This window comes from Hipposideros armiger, unplaced genomic scaffold (genome assembly GCF_001890085.2).
Source record: "Hipposideros armiger isolate ML-2016 unplaced genomic scaffold, ASM189008v1 scaffold_211, whole genome shotgun sequence".
In the NCBI taxonomy this organism is placed as follows: Eukaryota; Metazoa; Chordata; class Mammalia; order Chiroptera; family Hipposideridae; genus Hipposideros; species Hipposideros armiger.
Window position 1 is genome coordinate 655340 of NW_017731561.1, and position 19179 is coordinate 674518.

The 19179-nt window shown below is 39.4% G+C and overlaps 1 protein-coding gene across 1 annotated transcript in view; it reads right to left on the bottom strand.

Annotated features, from left to right (window-relative positions):
- Positions 1-343: 343 nt before the first annotated feature.
- The window catches only part of LOC109388893 (hepatitis A virus cellular receptor 1 homolog), a 67672-nt gene continuing 48836 nt past the window's right edge, over positions 344-19179 (bottom strand). The window contains exons 3-9 of the mRNA XM_019653962.1: positions 18131-18469; positions 15001-15090; positions 12037-12126; positions 8577-8755; positions 5526-5615; positions 3399-3488; positions 344-427 (exon numbers count right to left, since the gene is read on the bottom strand). Coding sequence (XP_019509507.1) covers positions 344-427; positions 3399-3488; positions 5526-5615; positions 8577-8755; positions 12037-12126; positions 15001-15090; positions 18131-18469 — 962 coding nt within the window. The remainder of the gene's footprint in view (positions 428-3398; positions 3489-5525; positions 5616-8576; positions 8756-12036; positions 12127-15000; positions 15091-18130; positions 18470-19179) is intronic.

Here is a 19179-nt window from a genome sequence, read left to right on the forward strand (position 1 = left end):
TATATGTACTCCACACATCCAAGTAACACTCATAGATATTATCATATCTATCACTTACACCTTATAACTGTGTCCCAAACTCTTTATCTCATTTAATCCTCACAAGGACTCTACATTATCAATGATCTTCCATCCATTTTGCAAATGATGAAAACAGATTCAGACAGGGTAAAACTTTTGTTCAAGTCACGTAGCTGATTGGAGAGACCAGTGTTGGCACTTATGTCATGTCAGGTCTGTCTTATACCAGAAGATGTGCTCTTTACAATATGTCAATGATTATCAAAATATGGATGCCCTAGGTGTTCAGCAAAGAAAATGAAGTTACCTGCTAGGCAAGGGTTCAGTGGTAAGCTGGTTGTAATTGTTTCTTGTGGTGTGACAGTCTTAGTTTCTGCTGTCTGCATTGGAGAAGATGAAGTAGTATCTGGAATGAAAAGAATGAAAGAGCTGTGTCCTATTTCTGCAGAAAAATGTTCATCCATCCAAAAAAGCAGACAACAAAACTAGCATCAGGAATTATCTTCAACTCTGTATTAGAAATTTGTTCAAGGGTGACCTTGAGGCATTGCACTACTATCTAGGTATTTCATTATCAGGAGCAAATCTGATCTAGATAATGATCTGGATAGTTATCTATAGACAGATTATTTCACACTTTTTATACTCCTAGAATTCCCCTGAATGTATAAAGCCCACAACAGGGCATCTTATGTGGGACACCCAATTAAGCTTTATCCATACAAGTTACATTTTCACTTTCATGGGACAGGCCCTGGGAGTTTGCACTAATCTGCCCTCCCCTCTTCACATCAACCCCAATCTGGATTTTCTGCCTTTATTCATGTTGCCAATTATCCATCCACACCTCTTTCCAGAGAGATGTACATACGGACCAGTGCAGGATACATACTCACAATACTTAATTCCTTGAGGTCTCTTCAAGGTGACTATATTGCCCAATCTCAGCCTTGGTAATGATTCACAACCCTCGAATTAAGGTTCCCGGTTGACCTTAACCCCAGCTCCATCTGCGGTTGCACTCAGGTCACTGTTTAGTAAGACTACTTTCCTGTGTTATCTGACTCATCTTCCATTACTCACCCAAAGTTTCACTACAAATTCTCCAACACAGGGCTACATTCCCCTTTGATTTCTTGCAAGTAGTCCTTTATTTTCCATCAGATATCTCACCTTCCCTGCAGAGTACATCACTTGCCTCTTTATAAGATCTTCATAATCCTCCCCCTTCGAGCATCACAGAATTTTAAAGCACATTAGTGGTGCTGACTGGACAAGAACTCTCTAACCTGGGCTTTCTTTATTGCCTCTCATTGGTCTTTGTTTCCTCTTTCCCACCATAGTCTTCACATTTCAACATCATCCTTTCTCATGTTCTGAATTATCTCCTAGTTTTCCTCTTATAGTCTAACCTATAACACGACGTGGCTTTCTTTAGTAACTAAGACGATGACAATACAAGAAAGTCAAATGATCAGAGTCTATTTAACTTAGGTTTGTGTGAAAGACCTCTTGAGTTTAACATCTTTCTCAAACATGAGATTTTTGTCCCCTGCTCCTACAACCTTATATTCCACCATCCCATGATATTTTAGGAAACTACCATGTTGCCTAAAATGAGGCTGAACTCAGGGAGGGAGGAGATGTAAAGATAAATGTTTCTGCATTGAATTGGCTCCAGTGTTTACCTCTTTCTTGTAATATCAAGTTCAACTCTAACCTCAAACTCCTTAGAGAACTATCGGGATAAGGATAAGACTCAACTCAATTAATAATACAATTAATATTCCCAGGAGATCACACTGGTGTGTAAACCAACAGTTTTCTTCTGAATCTCTCCTTTAAAAGTCAAAAACTTATGTATGTTCACCAAACCAAGTCCAATAATCCATATACCCTGGTAGGCACAAAGTCAGTCTAAGTGTAGAGAAGCTAAATCAATATTGAGAAAGTTAACAGATTCCCTAGTATGTCCAGCTTCCCAGACAAAGCTGTTTTTTGTTTTTTTTAACAAACTTTTATGGCTCTAAAATCCCAGTTTTCACCTAAAGCCCTCTCTTCAAACTTAGCTCAGAGCTCAAATGTGGCAAATCCCTCCTGGCTGAATATCCACTGGGTCCAATGGAAGTCAAGGAAATTCAGTATGTTCTGTCAGATTTTTCTGACTAAGAAGTTGTGACATCTCTGCTGTTCCTCAGAATTCAGAGCCACCGCAAGGAGTCAATGAGTATTGGAGTCTTGTAGGATCTCCACTAAGAGCTATCTTTGCAATCCTAGAAATAGAAGTTTTAAACCTAAACTGGTTCTCAGAATGGTAAACTATTTCTCTACCTATGCATCAAATATTTCTGCATTTGTATTAAACCTAAACTCTTAAATATCAGAAATTTGAAGTGTGAACCATGTACCTTGAATTGAACAACGGAGCCTGTACATTCTAAATCCCTGAAATTCTTAAATCTAATCTTTAATTTGCCATCAATATAAATAAAAAAATTTTTAATCCCTTTGCTATATAATAAAGTAAATGATGCTTGTAGCAAAACTGTGTCAGTCACTGACTGCCAGGGGAAGACAGGGTAATTACATTAGGTTTTTTCAGAGAGGATGTCAGATCAGGACAAATTCACCCAAACATAACCTCAGTGCTCCTGACAGAAGGCACAATCCAGTCGTTATCACCACAGCCCCAAAGTCAAGTTAATGGAAACTGAATCATGACTCAACCACCTTCTATCCATATGCCTTTCAACAATGAACTCAGACTCTATGCCTTGGTCCCCTCAACCATGTAATACAATTGAATTGCACCTCCAATGTATAGGGTTGTCATCAAAATTAAGTGATATAATATTTATAAACCATTCAGCATGATCCTTGTCATACAGGAGACCGAGTATATGATAACTTCAATGAAATACTATCTTTGAGTAGAGGCTCTGACTTCATAGGGTACTGAAGGCTCTCAACTTAGAGTTCCATTTAAGGACAGAATCTCATGAACCTGACCCTGATTCTCTGACATTCCCCATTAATTTCCTCATCATCTTGTGCTCAACTGATACAAATTCACATCATCTTCATTACCTGTCCAAGATCACTGGTCTGAAGATTATTTTTTGGGGGAGGGGAGTGATAATAATGTATCCCCTTGAGGATCTGATTTTTTAAAATTATGGCTCCCCTCACTCTGAAAATACCAATAGGTACAAAAGTTATATGTGCCATGGAATGGGGTTGTCAGGTCCTGTGGAGACCAAGTTTGGAACCCAGGGAAGAACCCTTACCTCAAATTGTACCACTACCCTAACACAATGCCCTGATGGCCTACTACCTCTCCTTAGAAGGCCTCTGGCCTCAGAAATGCATCACTTTACCTGTCTTGAGTTTTGGTGTGGATGCTGGCATTGTAGGAGCAGAGGTAGAGACCTGATGTGATGTTGGAACACTGGTGACCTTAGGCAGAGCTAGAAAACAACAGGGAAGCAAGGATTAATTAAGCAGCTGGAAACGAGAGCTTTGTGCTGGGCCTTGTACATCAATTCAACCAATGAGAGACCCACCGGAGGCAGAACTGGGCACTAATCACCCCGGAAACTAGAGTATTTGTCCTTGAAAAACTGGATTCTGACAGGAGAGAAGTTGAAGACACACTGGCAAAAAGGAAAAGCTGTACTAAAAGGTATATATTCTGGAAGATTCAGAGGTGTAAAAGGATACCCCGGATTAACACTGAAACATTTTGAAAAGACCAGCCATGCATATCAGACTTATGTGTCTTCATAAACATCTGCGAGGTATGGAAAACATCTAAAGCCTGAACCTGTCTCTGTCTTCTCAGGGGTGAATTACTGAGACATAAACAGAAGTTTCCAGGCCCAGAATGTTGACCAAATATATAGCACTGAGTTCAGTCTGTCTAGAGGGTTCCCTTCCAATGGCCCCGCACCTTAAATGAGGATGAATTCAGGACGAAGCTAGGAAAATATAAAGGTAGATGCAGGTGAGTAAAAGACCCCCCCACCCCCCAAAAGGTAGCAGGGGACTCAGCCTGTGAAAAATGCAAGAAAACTTAAGCAAAGACTTCATAATTGGAGGCTGAGAGTCACTTTGCCTCAGACATGGACCCACTTCCCACTGGACAGAGCAGTGGCCTTGTAAATAACTGCCTTTTAAAAAACTGCTAGGCACTATAAAATTCTCCTATTGATTCTTTTCCATGCTATTATTTTAAATTCAGCCAGATCAAAATAATTTCACAACTCCAACAAAGTTATAGTCAATTTCTCCTGCATGATGCCTCCTACATGTGTCTATAACATACTATCTCCCCAGCTTCTTTGGGCTTCCTTGAATTGCTTTCCTGATGTAGTTTCCCCAGAATCAGCTGTTTCCTCCATCAGAATTGACCTTCTTGCCTTTATACGGGACAAGCCAAGTCTAAAACTTGAGAGATTACAAAAATAAAGTTTCTCTTGGTTAATTAAAAAAGAGATGTAGGTTATTAAAGCCACAGGTATTGGGTCCTACTGTGAAAATAAGACTTTAATAGAAGGAGATTCATTAAGAAACAATACCAAAAACAATGAATTACTGAGGAACCTCTTTTTTTCTTCCAGTGATAAGACAATTAGGATGTCCACATCAAGATGGAACAAATGTAAACCTCCCAGATTTTTGGATTTCATGAAATTCTTAAAAGCAACTGGTGAATTCTATTGGGATGCATATGTTTTTATATTGAAATATAGTCATTTTAACATTTAATATAGTTTAAACAAGCAATGTGGTGATATGATGTGAGATATACTTTAAAAAATCCAAGGTAGGTCAGAGACTAGGGGTGGAACTACATATGTTTACACAGTGTATATGCAACAAGATTTAGCTGGTAATTGTTAAAGCTGGTGATGTATCTACTTGTCAGTACCCACAACTATAAAATAGGATTGAATCAAATCTACAGTGCATACAATTATCATAGAAATAATTCTTATAATACTTGTGAAGGACTTAGAATGGTTCCTGGCACATAGAGGACTGAGTAAATGTTACCTTCACTGAAATCTTATGTTTGAGTGGAGGGTCCGACTTCAGACAGGACTAAAAGGTCTCCATTTGGAACGCCTCCTGAGGACAGGATCTCATGAACCTGACCCTTCTTCATTGGCATTCCCTATATTTTCCTCATAAACCTGGGATGATCTGGGCCAAATCCACATTACCCCCATTAGATGTCCAAGATCAGTGTTCTGGAGTTTTTTGTCTAATAATAAATCTTTTGAGAGCCTGATTTAAAAAGCAATGTGTCCCCCCACTCTGAAAATACATTTAAATACATTAGATGCATGTAATATGGGACAGGGTTTCTCAGATCATGTGAGGCCACATTGGAACCAAGGGAAGAACTTTTAGCCTAGATTGTACTTCTCCCTTAACACAATGCCCTGGGGGGCACATCCTCTCATTAAAAGGCCTCTGGCTTCAGAAACACATCACTTTACCTGTCTTGAGGTTCTGTGTGGATGCTGGCATTGTAGGAGCAGAGGTAGAGAACCCAGCTGATGTTGGAACACTGGTGACCTTAGGTGGAGCTAGAAATCAACAGGAAAGCAAGGATTAATCAAGCAGCTGGAAACAAGAGCTTTGTGCTGGTCCTTGCACATCACCTCAACCAATGAGAGACCCACCCCAGGCAGAACTGGGTACTAATCTCCCCTGAACTCAGAGTCTTGTCTTTTGTCTACTAGAATCTGATGGGGGTGGTTTTGAGGACAAGCTTGCAAAAAGGAAACAGCTGCATTGAAAAGCATATAATCCAGTAGGTTCAGCGGTAAAAAGGTTACCCAGGTTTAGCACTGAAGCATTTTAAAAAGACCAGCCATGCCTATGAGATTCATGCATCTTCATAAATATCTGTGATGTGGGGAAAAGGCCTAGAGCCTGGCCCTGCCTTTGTCCTCTTAGTAGTGAATGACTAAGACTTAAACAGCAGTTTCCAGGCCCAAAATGTTCACCAAATAAATAGCATTCAGTTCAGTTAGTCCTGAGGGTACCCTCCAAAGGTACCTGCACCCTAAATGAGGATGAACTCATACCCACTAGCATATGCTGGATCGCTGGGACAATTTATACATATTACATTTGACTAGAAGGTAGATAGACCATTTAAAGTTCCTTTCCACATCAGAAGTGTCAATAGGTAAAAACTTTGGCTCTTTCCAGAGTCAGAGGGGGTATAGAATTTCAAAGGACTTATGGAAGGTCTCAGAACTACTGAGAGAGAGAGCTCAAACTAGAATTAAGCCTATACATGGTGCCGGACACTAAAGCAGATCAATGAAGGCATGACTCATGAATGTGTACTTTTTTCTTACCAGACACCTTTTCATCCTGCAAGCAGCTTTCTTGGACCTCAACTCTACCCATTATAACAGAAAACCTTTCTATAGGAGACCATTGGCTTGACAGCTCTCCTTTGTGAGATCCAATCTAATTCGGAAGTGAGCCAATTTTTACCTTGAAGAGGAACCAACATTTTTCAACAAATATTTGTGACTGTCTATTACATGCAAGGCATTAATCTAAAGCAGAGGTCAGCAAGCTTTCTGGAAACAGCCAGGCAGTAAATGTGTTAGGTTTGGGGGCCTTATAGTCTCTGTAGCAGTTGTTCAGCTCTATCAGAGTGAAAACAGCCAGAGACAGGAGAGTGTAATGAATGGGTTTGGCTGTTCCAATAAATATATATATATATATATATATATATATATATATATATATATATATATATATAAAACAGGTGATGCGTCTGTTTTGAATCTGATATGGAAATGGGCTAGAATTTGCTGACCCTGAATGAAGCTGTAATCAGAGGCTTTTAAAAACAGTACAATCCAAGAGTGTCATCCTTGTTGCTAGAAGGGATGCTGGAGATTCATGAATCGCTTAACAAAACCAATAAGATCTTCAAAAAAGAGTACAATCCAATTCCCTTGTTCCAGTTTAAAATCTAATCTAGCAAAAATAAGCAAGCATGCAAAAAGTGATCAAAGAAGCATAAGGAACAATAAAGAAAATGATACCTAATCAGATTGTCAAAGGAACTTGTCTTCTTTAGTGGCAATATTTTCCCCAGGAAGACATAAGGGTAAGTGCTGGTGAGGAAAAGCCCTAACAGAAGGTTGAGGAATGAACTCAGCCTGTGAAAAATGCAAGAAAACTTAAGCAAAGGATTGATAATTAGAGGCTGAGAGTAACTTTGCCTCAGATATGGGCCCACTTCCCACAGGATAGAGCAGTAGCCTTGGAAATAACCACCTGTTAAAGAGTTGCTAGGCACTATAAAATTCTACTGATTCTTTTCCATGCTATTCTTAAAAATTCAGCCAGATCAAAATAACTTCACAACTCCTAAGTTATAATCATAATTTCTTCTCCACATGTTGCCCCCTCACATCTGTCTGTAGTGTACAACTCATCAGCATCTTTGGGCTTCCCTAAATTGCCTCCCAGATACAGTTCCCTGGAGTCAGCATTTTCTCCATCTGATTGACCTTATCTTACTCGCCTTCATATGGGAAACAGGCCAAATCCAAAACTTGAAAGATTGCAAAATACAATTTCTCCTAATTAAAAGAAATACAGACATAGCCTATTAAGGCCACAGGTATTGGGTCTCTTGTCAACCTAAGATTGTAAAAGGAGATTCACTGAGTAAGAGCACCGAACACCAGGAAATTCTCACGAACCTGCTTTTTCATAGAATGATAAGGTTATTAGGATGTCCACATCAAGACAAAAGAAATGTAACCTTCTTATAATTTTGGACTTGATGAAATTTTTATACAGAACTGGTGAAGCGTTCTTGGGATGCAAATGTTTTCATATTGCAATGAGGACATTTTAATGTTTAAACAAGCAAGTGTTGTGATATGATGTGAGATATGCTCAAAACATCCAAAGTAGGGCAGACATTCAGGGTAGAAGTATATGTGCTTATACTCTATATATGCAACCAAATTGACCTGACAATTGTTACAGCTGGTGAGGTATCTACTTAACAGTACCCTCAGCTATGAAATAGGGTTGACTCACAGCTTCAGTGAATTGCGTTATCATAACAATTAAGTGATATAATACTTGTAAAGGGTTTAACATGGATCCTGACACACATATGACTAAGCAAATATTAACTTCACTGAAATCCTGTCCTCAAGTGGAGGGTTCAATTTCAGAGTGCACGAAAGGCTCTCTCTTCAGAGCTCCTAGTGAGGACAGAATCTCATTAACCTGACATGTGTGCTCTGGCATTCCCCGTATTCTCCATACAATCCTGTGCTCAACTGGGACAAATCCGCATCATGCTCATTAGACCGTCCTAGATCAGTGGACAGGTTTTTTTGGTTAATAAAGAACCCATTTGAGAATCTCATTTATTTAAAAAAAAAAGGATCCCCTCTGAAAATACAGACAGGTACAAAAGGTGCATATAATATGGGATGGAGGTTCACAGACCCCATGAAGCCCATGTTTAGAACTCGGGGAATAATTCTTACCCTACATTGTACTTCTGCCATAACATATGCCCTTGGGGGTCTACGTCCTCTCATTAGAAGGTCTCTGGTCTTAGAAAAATATACTTGACCTCTCTTGAGTTTTGGTGTAGATGCTGGCGTTGCAGGAGCAGAGGTGGAGACCCTAGCTGATGTTGGAACACTGGTGACCTTAGGTGGAGCTAGAAATCAACAGGAAAGCAAGGATTAATCAAGCAGCAGGAGCTTTGTGCTGGGCCTGTACATCAACTCAATCAATGAGAGACCCACCCCAGGCAGAACTGGGCACTAAGCTCCACCATTCTTGTCCTTTGTCAAATACAGTATGACAGGGGTGGGCTTGAGGACAAGCTCACAAAAAAGAAGCAGCTGCACTGAAAACTATACATTCTGGGAGGTTCACTGGTAAAATAGGTTACCCAGGTTTAGCACTGAAGCACTAAAAGACCAGCCATGACTGTCAGATTAACGTATCTTCATAAAATCCATGAGCTACACAAAATGTCTAGAACCTGGACCTGACTTATCCTCCCAGTGGCGAATGACTAATACATAAAATAGGTCCTACTCAGAATGTTTGCCAAATAAATAGCATTAAGTTCAGGCAGTCCAGAGGGTACCCTTCCTAGAGACCTACACCCTAAATGAGGATGAACTCACACCCACTAGTATAAGTTAGGTTACACAGAAGATTTACATATTTGGCTTGAAGGAGGAATAGACCTCAGGTCATAACTTTGTCTCTTTCCAGAGTCAGAAGCATTGTAGGATTTCAAACCAACTACAAAAGGTCTCAAGCAATCCAGAAAGGAAGCAAGAAAACAGAAGTAAGCCCAAACGCAGTGCCTGGCACAAAAGCACAACAATGAAGGCCTGATTAAAGAATGTGTGCTTATTTTTTAACAGGCACCTATTTTTTTTTCTTTTATAAGCAGCTTTCTCAACTCTAAACTCTACTGGGCCGGCCAAGTGGCTCAGTTGGTTAACACTGCAAGCTCTGAGCAACAGGCTCAGATTCCCACATGGGCCAGTGAGCTGCGCCTGAGCTGAGCTGCCAACAGGTGGCAGGATGGCTCAGCTGGTGGGAGCACGTGCTCCTTAACAATAAGGTTGCCTATTTGACTCGCGTGTGGGATGGTGGGCTGCAGCCCCCTCCTTGCAACTAAGATTGAGCATGGCACCTTGAGCTGAGCGGCCAGCCGCAAGCTGCTGATGGGCAGCCAGATGGCGATTGGACTTGGAGCTGAGCTAGCCGCGCCCTCCACAACTAAGATTGAAGGACAACTTGGCTGTTCCCCTTCCCCAATCCCCAACATTGTTCCCCTTCCCCAATTCCCCAATAAAAAATCTTAAAAGAAAAAAAAACACCTAAACTCTACTAAGTATGAAAGACAACCCTTATATAGGAGAACATTGAGACGAAAGCTCTTCTTTTGAGAGTGCCAGTTTAATTTGGAATTGAGCCAGTAATGCCTTAAAGAAGAAAAAAACTGTTTTCACTATTTGTGAGTCTTTATTAGATGTAGGACATTAGCTAAAGTAGAAGTCAGCAAACTTTCTGTAAAGATCCAGACAGTAAGTGTGTTAGGCTTTGGGGGCCTATAGTCTCTGTGGCAGTAGCTTAGATCTGTCAGTGTGAAAGCAGCCATAGACAAGAGGGTATAATGAATGGGTATGACTGTTCCAATAAAGCTTTATTTCTAACACAGGTGGTGGGCCTATTTTTCATCTGATCTGGTCATGGGGCTAGACTCTGCTGGCCCTGACCTAAGCTGAAGGCAGAGGCTTTTAAGCCTCTTCTTCCAGTTCTAAATCTAATACAGAGGAAAAAACAAGCATGCAAAAAATCTGATCAAAGGAGCATAAGGAACAGTAAAGAGGAGGAAGCCTTATAAGATTGTCTAATGAACTTGTCTTCTTCAGTGTAAAATATCTTCCCCAGGACAAAACTAGGAAGATATAAAGGTAGATGCAGGTGAGTAAAGGCCCAAAAAGAAGGTTGCAGAGCACTCAGCGTGTGAAAAATGCAGGAAAACTTAAGCAAAGACCTGGTAGTAATTGAAGTCTGAGGGTCTCTTTGCCTCAGATATGGACCCACGTCCCACCAGACAGAGCAGTGGCCTTGCAAATAACCACCTATTAAAGAATTGCTAGGCACTATAAAAGTCTCCTACTGATTCTTTTTCACGCTATATTTTTTAATTCAGCCAGATCAAAACAATTCCACAACTCCAAAAAGTTATGATCATAATTTCTTCTCCACATGATGCCTCCTCACATCTGTCTATAACTTATATTGCCAGCTTCTTCGGGCTTCCCTGAATTGCCTGGCAGACAAATTTCCCCCAGAGTCAGCTGTTTTCTCCATCTGAATTGACCTTATTGCCTTCATATGGGACAAGCTAAATCCAAAACTTGGGAGACCGCAAAAGTAAAGTTTCTCTTGGTTAATTAAAAAAATATATAGGTTATTAAAGCCACAGGTATTGGGTTCTGCTGTGAAAATAAGACCTTAATAGAAGGAGATTCATTAAGAAGGAGCACCAAAACAATGAATTACTCAAGTCTCTTTTTTTCATCCAATTATAAGGCTACTAGGATGTCCACATCAAGATGGAACAAATGTAAACCTCCCAGATTTGGACTTCCTGAAATGCTTAAATGCAACTGGTGAATGTTATTGGGATGCATATGTTTTTATATTGCAATATAGTCATTTTAACATTTAAACAAGCAATGTGGTCATATGATTTGAGATCTACTTCAAAATAATCCAAGGTAGGTCAGAGGCTAGGGGTGGAACTACATATGTTTACACAGTGCATATGCAACATGATTTAGTTGATAATTGTTAAAGCTGGTGATGTATCTACTTGTCAGTACTCACAACTATAAAATAGGATTGAATCAAATCTACAGTGCATACAGTTATCACAAGAAATAATTCGTATAATACTTGTAAAGGACTTAGAATGGTTCCTAGCACATAGAGGACTTGAGTAAATGTTACCTTTACTGAAATCTTATGCTTGAGTGGATGGTCCGACTTCAGACAGGACTAATGGGTCTCCATTTAGAATGCCTCCTGAGGACAGGATCTCATGAACCTGACCCTTCTTCATTGGCATTCCCTATATTTTCCTCACAAACCTGGGCTGATCTGGGCCAAATCCACATCACCCTCGTTAGATGTCCAAGATCAGTGTTCTGGAGTTTTTTGTCTAATAATGAATTCCTTTGAGAACCTGATTAAAAAAAAAATGGGTCCCCTCACTCTGAAAATACAGACAGGTACAAAAGGTGCATATAATATGGGATGGAGGTTCCCAGGCCCTGTGAAGCCCATGTTTAGAACCCAGGGAAAGACCCTTACCTTAGATTGTACCTCTGCCTTAACACAATGCCCTGGTGGTCTACCTCCTCTTATTAGAAGGTCTCTGGCCTCAGAAACACATCACTTTACCTGTCTTGAGGTTCTGTGTGGATGCTGGCATTGTAGGAGCAGAGGTAGAGACCCTAGCTGATGTTGGAACACTGGTGACCCTAGGTGGAGCTAGAAAACAACAGGAAAGCAAGGATTAATCAAGCAGCTGGAAACAAGAGCTTTGTGCTGAGCCTGTACATCAGCTCAACCAATGAGAGATGCACCCCAGGCAGAACAGGGCACGAATCACCCCTGAACACAGAGTTCTGGTCATTGGTCAACTAAAACCTGATAGGGGAGGCTGAAAACAGTTTGGGAAAAAGGAAAATCTACAAGGGAAGGTATATATCCTGGGAGGTTCAGAGGTGCAAAAGCTTACCGGGGATTAACGCTGAAATACTTTGAAAAGAAAGTCGTGCATATCAGATTTGTGCGTCTTCCTAAATACCTGTGAGGTACAGAAAATGTCTGGAACCCGGACCTATCTTAGTCGTCTCAGTAGCAAATGACTAAACTTAAACAGTAACTTGCAGACCCAAAATCTTTACCAAATAAACAGCATTAAGTCCAGGCAGTCCTTAGGGTACCCTCCCAAGGGACCTGCACCCTAAATGAGGATGAACTCACGCCCACCAGCATATGCTGGATCACATGGGCGATTTATACAACATACATTTGGAGAGAAGGTGGACCTGGCCACAGGTAGTAGCTTTGACTCATTCTGGAGTTAGAGGAGATATAGGATTATAAATAACTTAAGGAAGTTTCAGAGCTGTCCAGAGAGTGAGTGGAAACTAGAATTAAGCCCAAACACCTTGTTTGGCATTAAAGCAGATCTATGAAGGCCTGGTTCAAGAATGAGTACTTTTTGTTCACCAGACACTTTTTTTTTTAACAAGATGCTTTCATCAGTCTACACTTTATAAAAGACAACCCTTGTATAACAAACCATTGAGATAAAAGCTCTTTTTTGAGACATCCAGTTTAATTTGGAATTGAGCCAATTTTTGCCTTGAAGAGGATAAAACTTTTTTCAAAAAATATTTGTGAGTATTTATTACAAGCAAAGAATTAACCTAAAGTAGAAGTCAGCAAACTTCCTGTAAAGAGTCAAATAATAAATGTGTGAGACTTTGGGGGCCTATAGTCTCTGTGGCAGTAGCTTAGATCTGTCAGTGTGAAAGCAGCCATAAACAAGAGAGTATAATGAATGGTTATGACTGTTCCAATAAAGCTTTATTTCTAACACAGGTGGTGGGCCTATTTTTCATCTGATCTGGTCATGGGGCTAGACTCTGCTGGCCCTGACCTAAGGTGAAGGCAGAGGCTTTTAAGCCTCTTCTTCCAGTTCTAAATCTAATACAGAGGAAAAAGCAAGCATGCAAAAAATCTGATCAAAGGAGCATAAGGAACAGTAAAGAGGAGGAAGCCTTATAAGATTGTCTAATGAACTTGTCTTCTTCAGTGTAAAATATCTTCCCCAGGACAAAACTAGGAAGATATAAGGGTAGATGCAGGTGAGTAAAAGCCCAAACAGAAGGTTGCAGAGCACTCAGCGTGTGAAAAATGCAGGAAAACTTAAGCAAAGAACTGGTAGTAACTGGAGTCTGAGAGTCTCTTTGCCTCATATATGGACCCACGTCCCATTGGACAGAGCAGTGAGTGGCCTTGTAAAAAACTGCCTATTAAAGAATTGCTTGGCACTATAAAAGTCTCCTACTGATTTTTTTCCATGCTATTTTTAAAAATGCAGCCAGATCAAAATAATTTTACAATACCATAATGGTTGTAATCATTTCTTCTCCACAGGCTACCTTCTCACACCTGTCTATTGTGTACAACCTCACCAGCTTTTTTGGGCTTCCCCAAATTGACTCTCAGATCTATTTCCCCAGAGGCAGCATTTTCTCCATCTGAATCAACCTTGTCTTACTTGCTTTCATACGGGAAACAAACCAAGTCCAAAAGTTGGGAAATTGCACAATGAAATTTCTCCTATTAAAAAAAAATACAAACATAGGTTTTTAAGGCCACAGGTTTTGGATTCTATTGTCAAAATAAGACCTTTGGGAAGGAGATTCATAAAGACGGAGCACCAGAAACCAGGAAATTCCCAAGAGCCTACTTTGTTCAGCCAATGATAAGGCTATTAGGACTTTAACATCCCGAAGAAAGAAATGCAAACTTACCAGAATTTTGTGTTTCATGAAATTTCTAAAAACAACTGGTAAAGGTTTACTGGGATGCAAATGTTTGTATGCAATGAGTTCATTTTAGTGTTTGAATAAGCAATGTTTTGATGTGATGTGAGATATGCTTCAAAAATTCCAAGGTAGCTCAGAGGTTAGGGGTGGGACAATATAGCCTTACAGGATGCATATGCAACATGATTTAGTTGATAATTGTCAAAGCTGGTGATGTATCTCCTTGTCAGTACCCAGAATTATAAAATAGTATTGAATCATACCTATAATGCATAGGGTTTTCATAAGGGTTCAGTGATATATTACTGGTAAAGTGCTTAGCACAGATCCTGACATAGGAGACACAGTAAATATTAACTACACTACAATCTTATTCTCGAGTGGTGGGTCCAACTTCAGAGAGGGTTAAGGGATCTCTCTTCCGAGCTCTTTGTGAGGACAGAATCTCTAACCCTTATTCTCTGGCATTAACTATATTTTCCTCATAAGCCTGTGCTCAACTAAACCAAATCCATACCATTCTTATTAGATGGCCAAGACAGTGGTCTGGGGTGTTTGGGCTAATAATGAATCCCTTTGAGAATCTGACTGGAAAAACCAATGGGTTTCCTCACTCTGAAAATACTTAAAGGTAGAAAAGGTGCCTGAATATGGGACGGGAGTTCACAGACCCTGTGAAGCCCTAATTTGGAAGCTACTTAAGAACACTTACCCTAGATTGTACTTCTGCCTTAACACAATGTCCTATGTTATATTCTATCATTAGAAGGCCTCTGATCTCAGCAAAACATCACTTTACCTGTCTTGAGGTTTCGTGTGGATGCTGGCATTGCAGGAACAGAGGTAGAGACCTGATGTGATGTTGGAACACTGGTGACCGTAGGTGGAGCTAGAAATCAACAGGAAAGCAAGGATTAATCAAGCAACAAGAGCTTTGTGCTGGGCCTGTACATCAACTCAACCAATGAGACACTGTCTGTCCTCATGAATAACTGGCCACTAATCTTCCCTAAACTCAGAGTTCTTGTCCTTGGTCAATTAAAATCTGACAGAGGAGAACTGGAAAGAAAGCTCACAAAAAAGAAACAGCTGTTATTGAAAAGTATATATTCCAGGAGGTTCAGAGGTGAAAAGTATACCCAGGGTTTACATTGAAGCACTTTGAAAAGACCTGCCATGTCTGTCAGATTTATGTCTTTTCATAAACACCTGTGAGGTACACAAAATGTCTAAAGCCTGGTCCTGCCTTTGTCTCTCAGTGGTGAATGACTAAGACTTAAACAGCAGGTCCCAGGCTCAGAATGTTCACCAAATAAATAGCATTCAATTCAGTCAGTCCTCAGGGTACTCTCCCAAGGGACCTACACCCTAAATGAGAATTAACTCACACCCACTAACATGCTAGATCACACAGACAATTTATACATTTTTCTAGTAGGTGGATTAGAACCCAGGTAATAACTTTGGCTTTTTCCTGAGTCAGAGGTGGTGTAGGAACCAAACCACTTACAGAAGGTGTTAGAACCACCCAGAGAGAGACAGCACAAACTAGAATGAAGCCCAAACACAGATCAATGAAGGACTGATTCAAGAAAGTGTACTTTATGCTCACAAGGCACTTTGTTTTTTATGGGAACTTTCCTTAAACTCAACACTACTAAGTATAAAAGAAATCCTTGGATATAGACAATTATTTGAACGCTCTTCTTTCTGAGAGAGAGAATTTCATTTGGAATTGAGCCAATTTTTTGCCTTGTACAGGAAAAAACTTTTTTTACAACAAATATTTGTGTCTATTACATGCAAGACACATTAGTCTAAAGCAGAGGCCAGCAAACTTTCTGTAAAAGGCCAGACACTAAATATGTTAGGCTTTGTGGGCCCTATTTTCTCTGTGGCAGTTGCTCAACTCTGTCAGTGTGAAAGCAGCCATAGATAAGAGAGTATAATGAATAGGTGTGGCTGTTCCAATAAAACATTATTTATAACACAGGTGGTGGGCCTATTTTTCATCTGATCTGGTCATGGGGCTAGAGTTTGCTGGCCCTGACCTAAGGTGAAGGCAGAGGCTTTTAAGACGTGTACAATCCAATCCCCTTCTTCCAGTTTTAAATCTAATATAGAGGAAAAAGTAAGCATGCAAAAAATATGATCAAGGGAACATAAGGAACAGGAAAGAGGAGGAAGCCTTATAAGATTGTCTAATGAACTTGTCTTCTTCAGTGTAAAATATCTTCCCCAGGAAGAAGCTAGAAAGATATAAGGGTAAGTGCTGGTGAGGAAAAGCCCTAAGAGAAGGTTGAAGAATGAACTCAGCCTGTGAGAAAAGCAAGAAAACTGAAGCAAAGGATTGGTCATTGGAGGCTGAGAGTCACTTTGGCTTAGTTTTGAAGCCACTTCCCACTGGATAGAAAAGTGGTCTTGTAAATACCGGCCTATTAGAAGAATTGCTAGGCACTGTAAAAGCCTCCTACTAATACCTTTCCATGTTATTTTACAAATTCAGTCAGATCGAACTGATTTCACAACTCCAAAATGGTTGTAAGCATAATTTCTTCTCCACACGCTGCCTCCTCACATCTGTCTGTAGTGTACAACCTCACCAGCGTCTTTGGGTCCCCTGAATTACTTCCACATGCAGTTTCCCCAGAGGCAGCATTTTCTCCATCTGATTGACCTTATCTTACTCGCCTTCCTAAGGGAAATGAGCACAGTCTAAACATTGAGAGTTTGCAAAATAAAGTTCCTTTTAATTAAAGAGGGAAAGGGAGACAGAGAGATACAACATATTAAGACAAGAGATACTGTGTTCTGTCAATATAAGACTTTAGTGGAAGGGGATTTATTAAGAAGGAGCATCAGAAACCAGAAATTTCTCAAGAACGTACTTCTTTCAACAAATGATAAGGCGGTTAGGATGTCCACATTAAGACAGAAGAGATGTAAATTTCCCAGATTAACATGGTATATTCTTTAGTGTATTTGGGTCTTCACTTTCTCTTGGTGATGTTTTGTAGTTTTCTTTTTCTTTTCTCTCTCTCTCTGTTTCTCTATCTCTTTCTTTTTCTTTACTTTATTGGGATGACAATGGCTAGTAAAATATATAGGTTTCAAGTGTACAATATATAAATGTATCAAACCAACTCATTGTGTACCTTCAACTTGCTCAATGTTACATGTCAATTATATCTCAATAATGCTGGGGGGAAAATGGAAAAAAAATTTCCCCAATTTTTTTATTTCATGAAATTCTTAAGAGCAACTGGTGAAGTTCTTGAAATGCAAAAGTTTTCATATTGCAGTAATGTAATTTTAATGTTTAAACAAGCAATGTTGTGATATGAGGTGAGATATGCTTCAAAACATCCAATTAGGGCAGAGGTTGGGGTTTAATTATATATGCTTACACAATGCATATGCAACAAGATTATATTAACAATTGTTAAAGTTAGTGATGTATCTACCTGACAGCATCTTACAAAATATTAGCTATTTTATATGTTTGAAATTCTCAATAATACTTTTAAAGTAGCAAAAGAATCATTTTATAATTTTTAAGACATCATCTCAGAGAAAAAGGGTAGTTGTTTAAGTTAAATAAAATACACTCAGTTTGATAAATATGTTCATTTTTTTCACAAGGAGCAGTAAATAACTTTTCATGAACCAACTAGCATTTTGGAAGCACTATTTTAAGACATAGTTTGCTGACTGGGAAAATCCTCCCAACTACAGTCTTAAATTAAGGTAGTTTTTAACACATCATTCTATACAAATAAATAGGTTATTCTATTTCCCAATGGTTATAGAAAACAAGATTGTAGAAACCTCCTCTTTCCCTTTTAAAGGAACAGAAAATTATTACCAAAGAGTAAACATCTCAGCTCACCCACCTGAAATGATCAAAGGAGGATGGAAGACAAACTCACCTGGCTTTACCTCCAATAATATGTTGACTTTCAAATCATTAAACCACCCCGGGAGCGCCACACGGCAACAATACGTGCCACTGTCAGACTGCGCTGCATTCTTTATGGTTAAAGACACATTCCCTTTAGAAATGAGTCCATTGAGCTCATAACGCGCGTTCCTCTGAAAGGTGACACGGTGTCCATCAGTCCTGATGAATGGATTTGAGCATGAGTAGAGAGGACATGGCCCTCGGCCCCAGCACATGGTGCTGACTTCTCTAGCTCTGGAGTACATGCAGGGTAGCATGACAGGCTGACCCACCACTCCACTCACTCGTACCTGAGACACCACAGCATCTGCAAATCAAGAGAAACCAGAGCATGGGGCCTCAATATTTTAATTTTACATTTATTTTCACTTTTGCCTTTTCACCTAGTTTATTTCATCCGTAATCATACAACTTCATATCTTGAATTTTATACTTTCATTATAAGAATTTTTTTTCTATGTTAATATCCTCTTTATCAGCATTTCTGATTTTTTGATATTCATATATAAATCATAATTTAAACTTTTTTTTCTGTATTTACGATTGTTTCCTAATGGGATAGATTTATAAGAGAGAAATTATTGGGATAAAAGGCAGAAATATTTTGTCTCTTTTTCTCAAATTTCTTTCCAAAATGTTTGAACAAATGACACCCCAGTAATACATGAGCGTGATTTCCTTCTGTGTTTGACACATATCTGCTTATTAAGTAGCTAATACATACATGTGACTTTTCCCCTCCCCTAGACCGAATCATTGTCTCAGCTGAAATAACTTTGAAAATTCTATTGCATTTAAAGTTTTAATTTTTCATTTTTATTGCAATCTTAAAAACTGCTATTGCAAATGAAGTCATCTCATAGAAATAAGCAGAGCTAATGTTTTATCTAAAGTATTGTTGGCTTAAGGTAAAAATCTAATAAACTCTTCAGAAATCAGTTTTTAGAAAGTGAGTTTCCAATACTTCCAGGAGCTAATGCTTATTCATGCACTTTAGGGCTGGTCCAAAACAACACA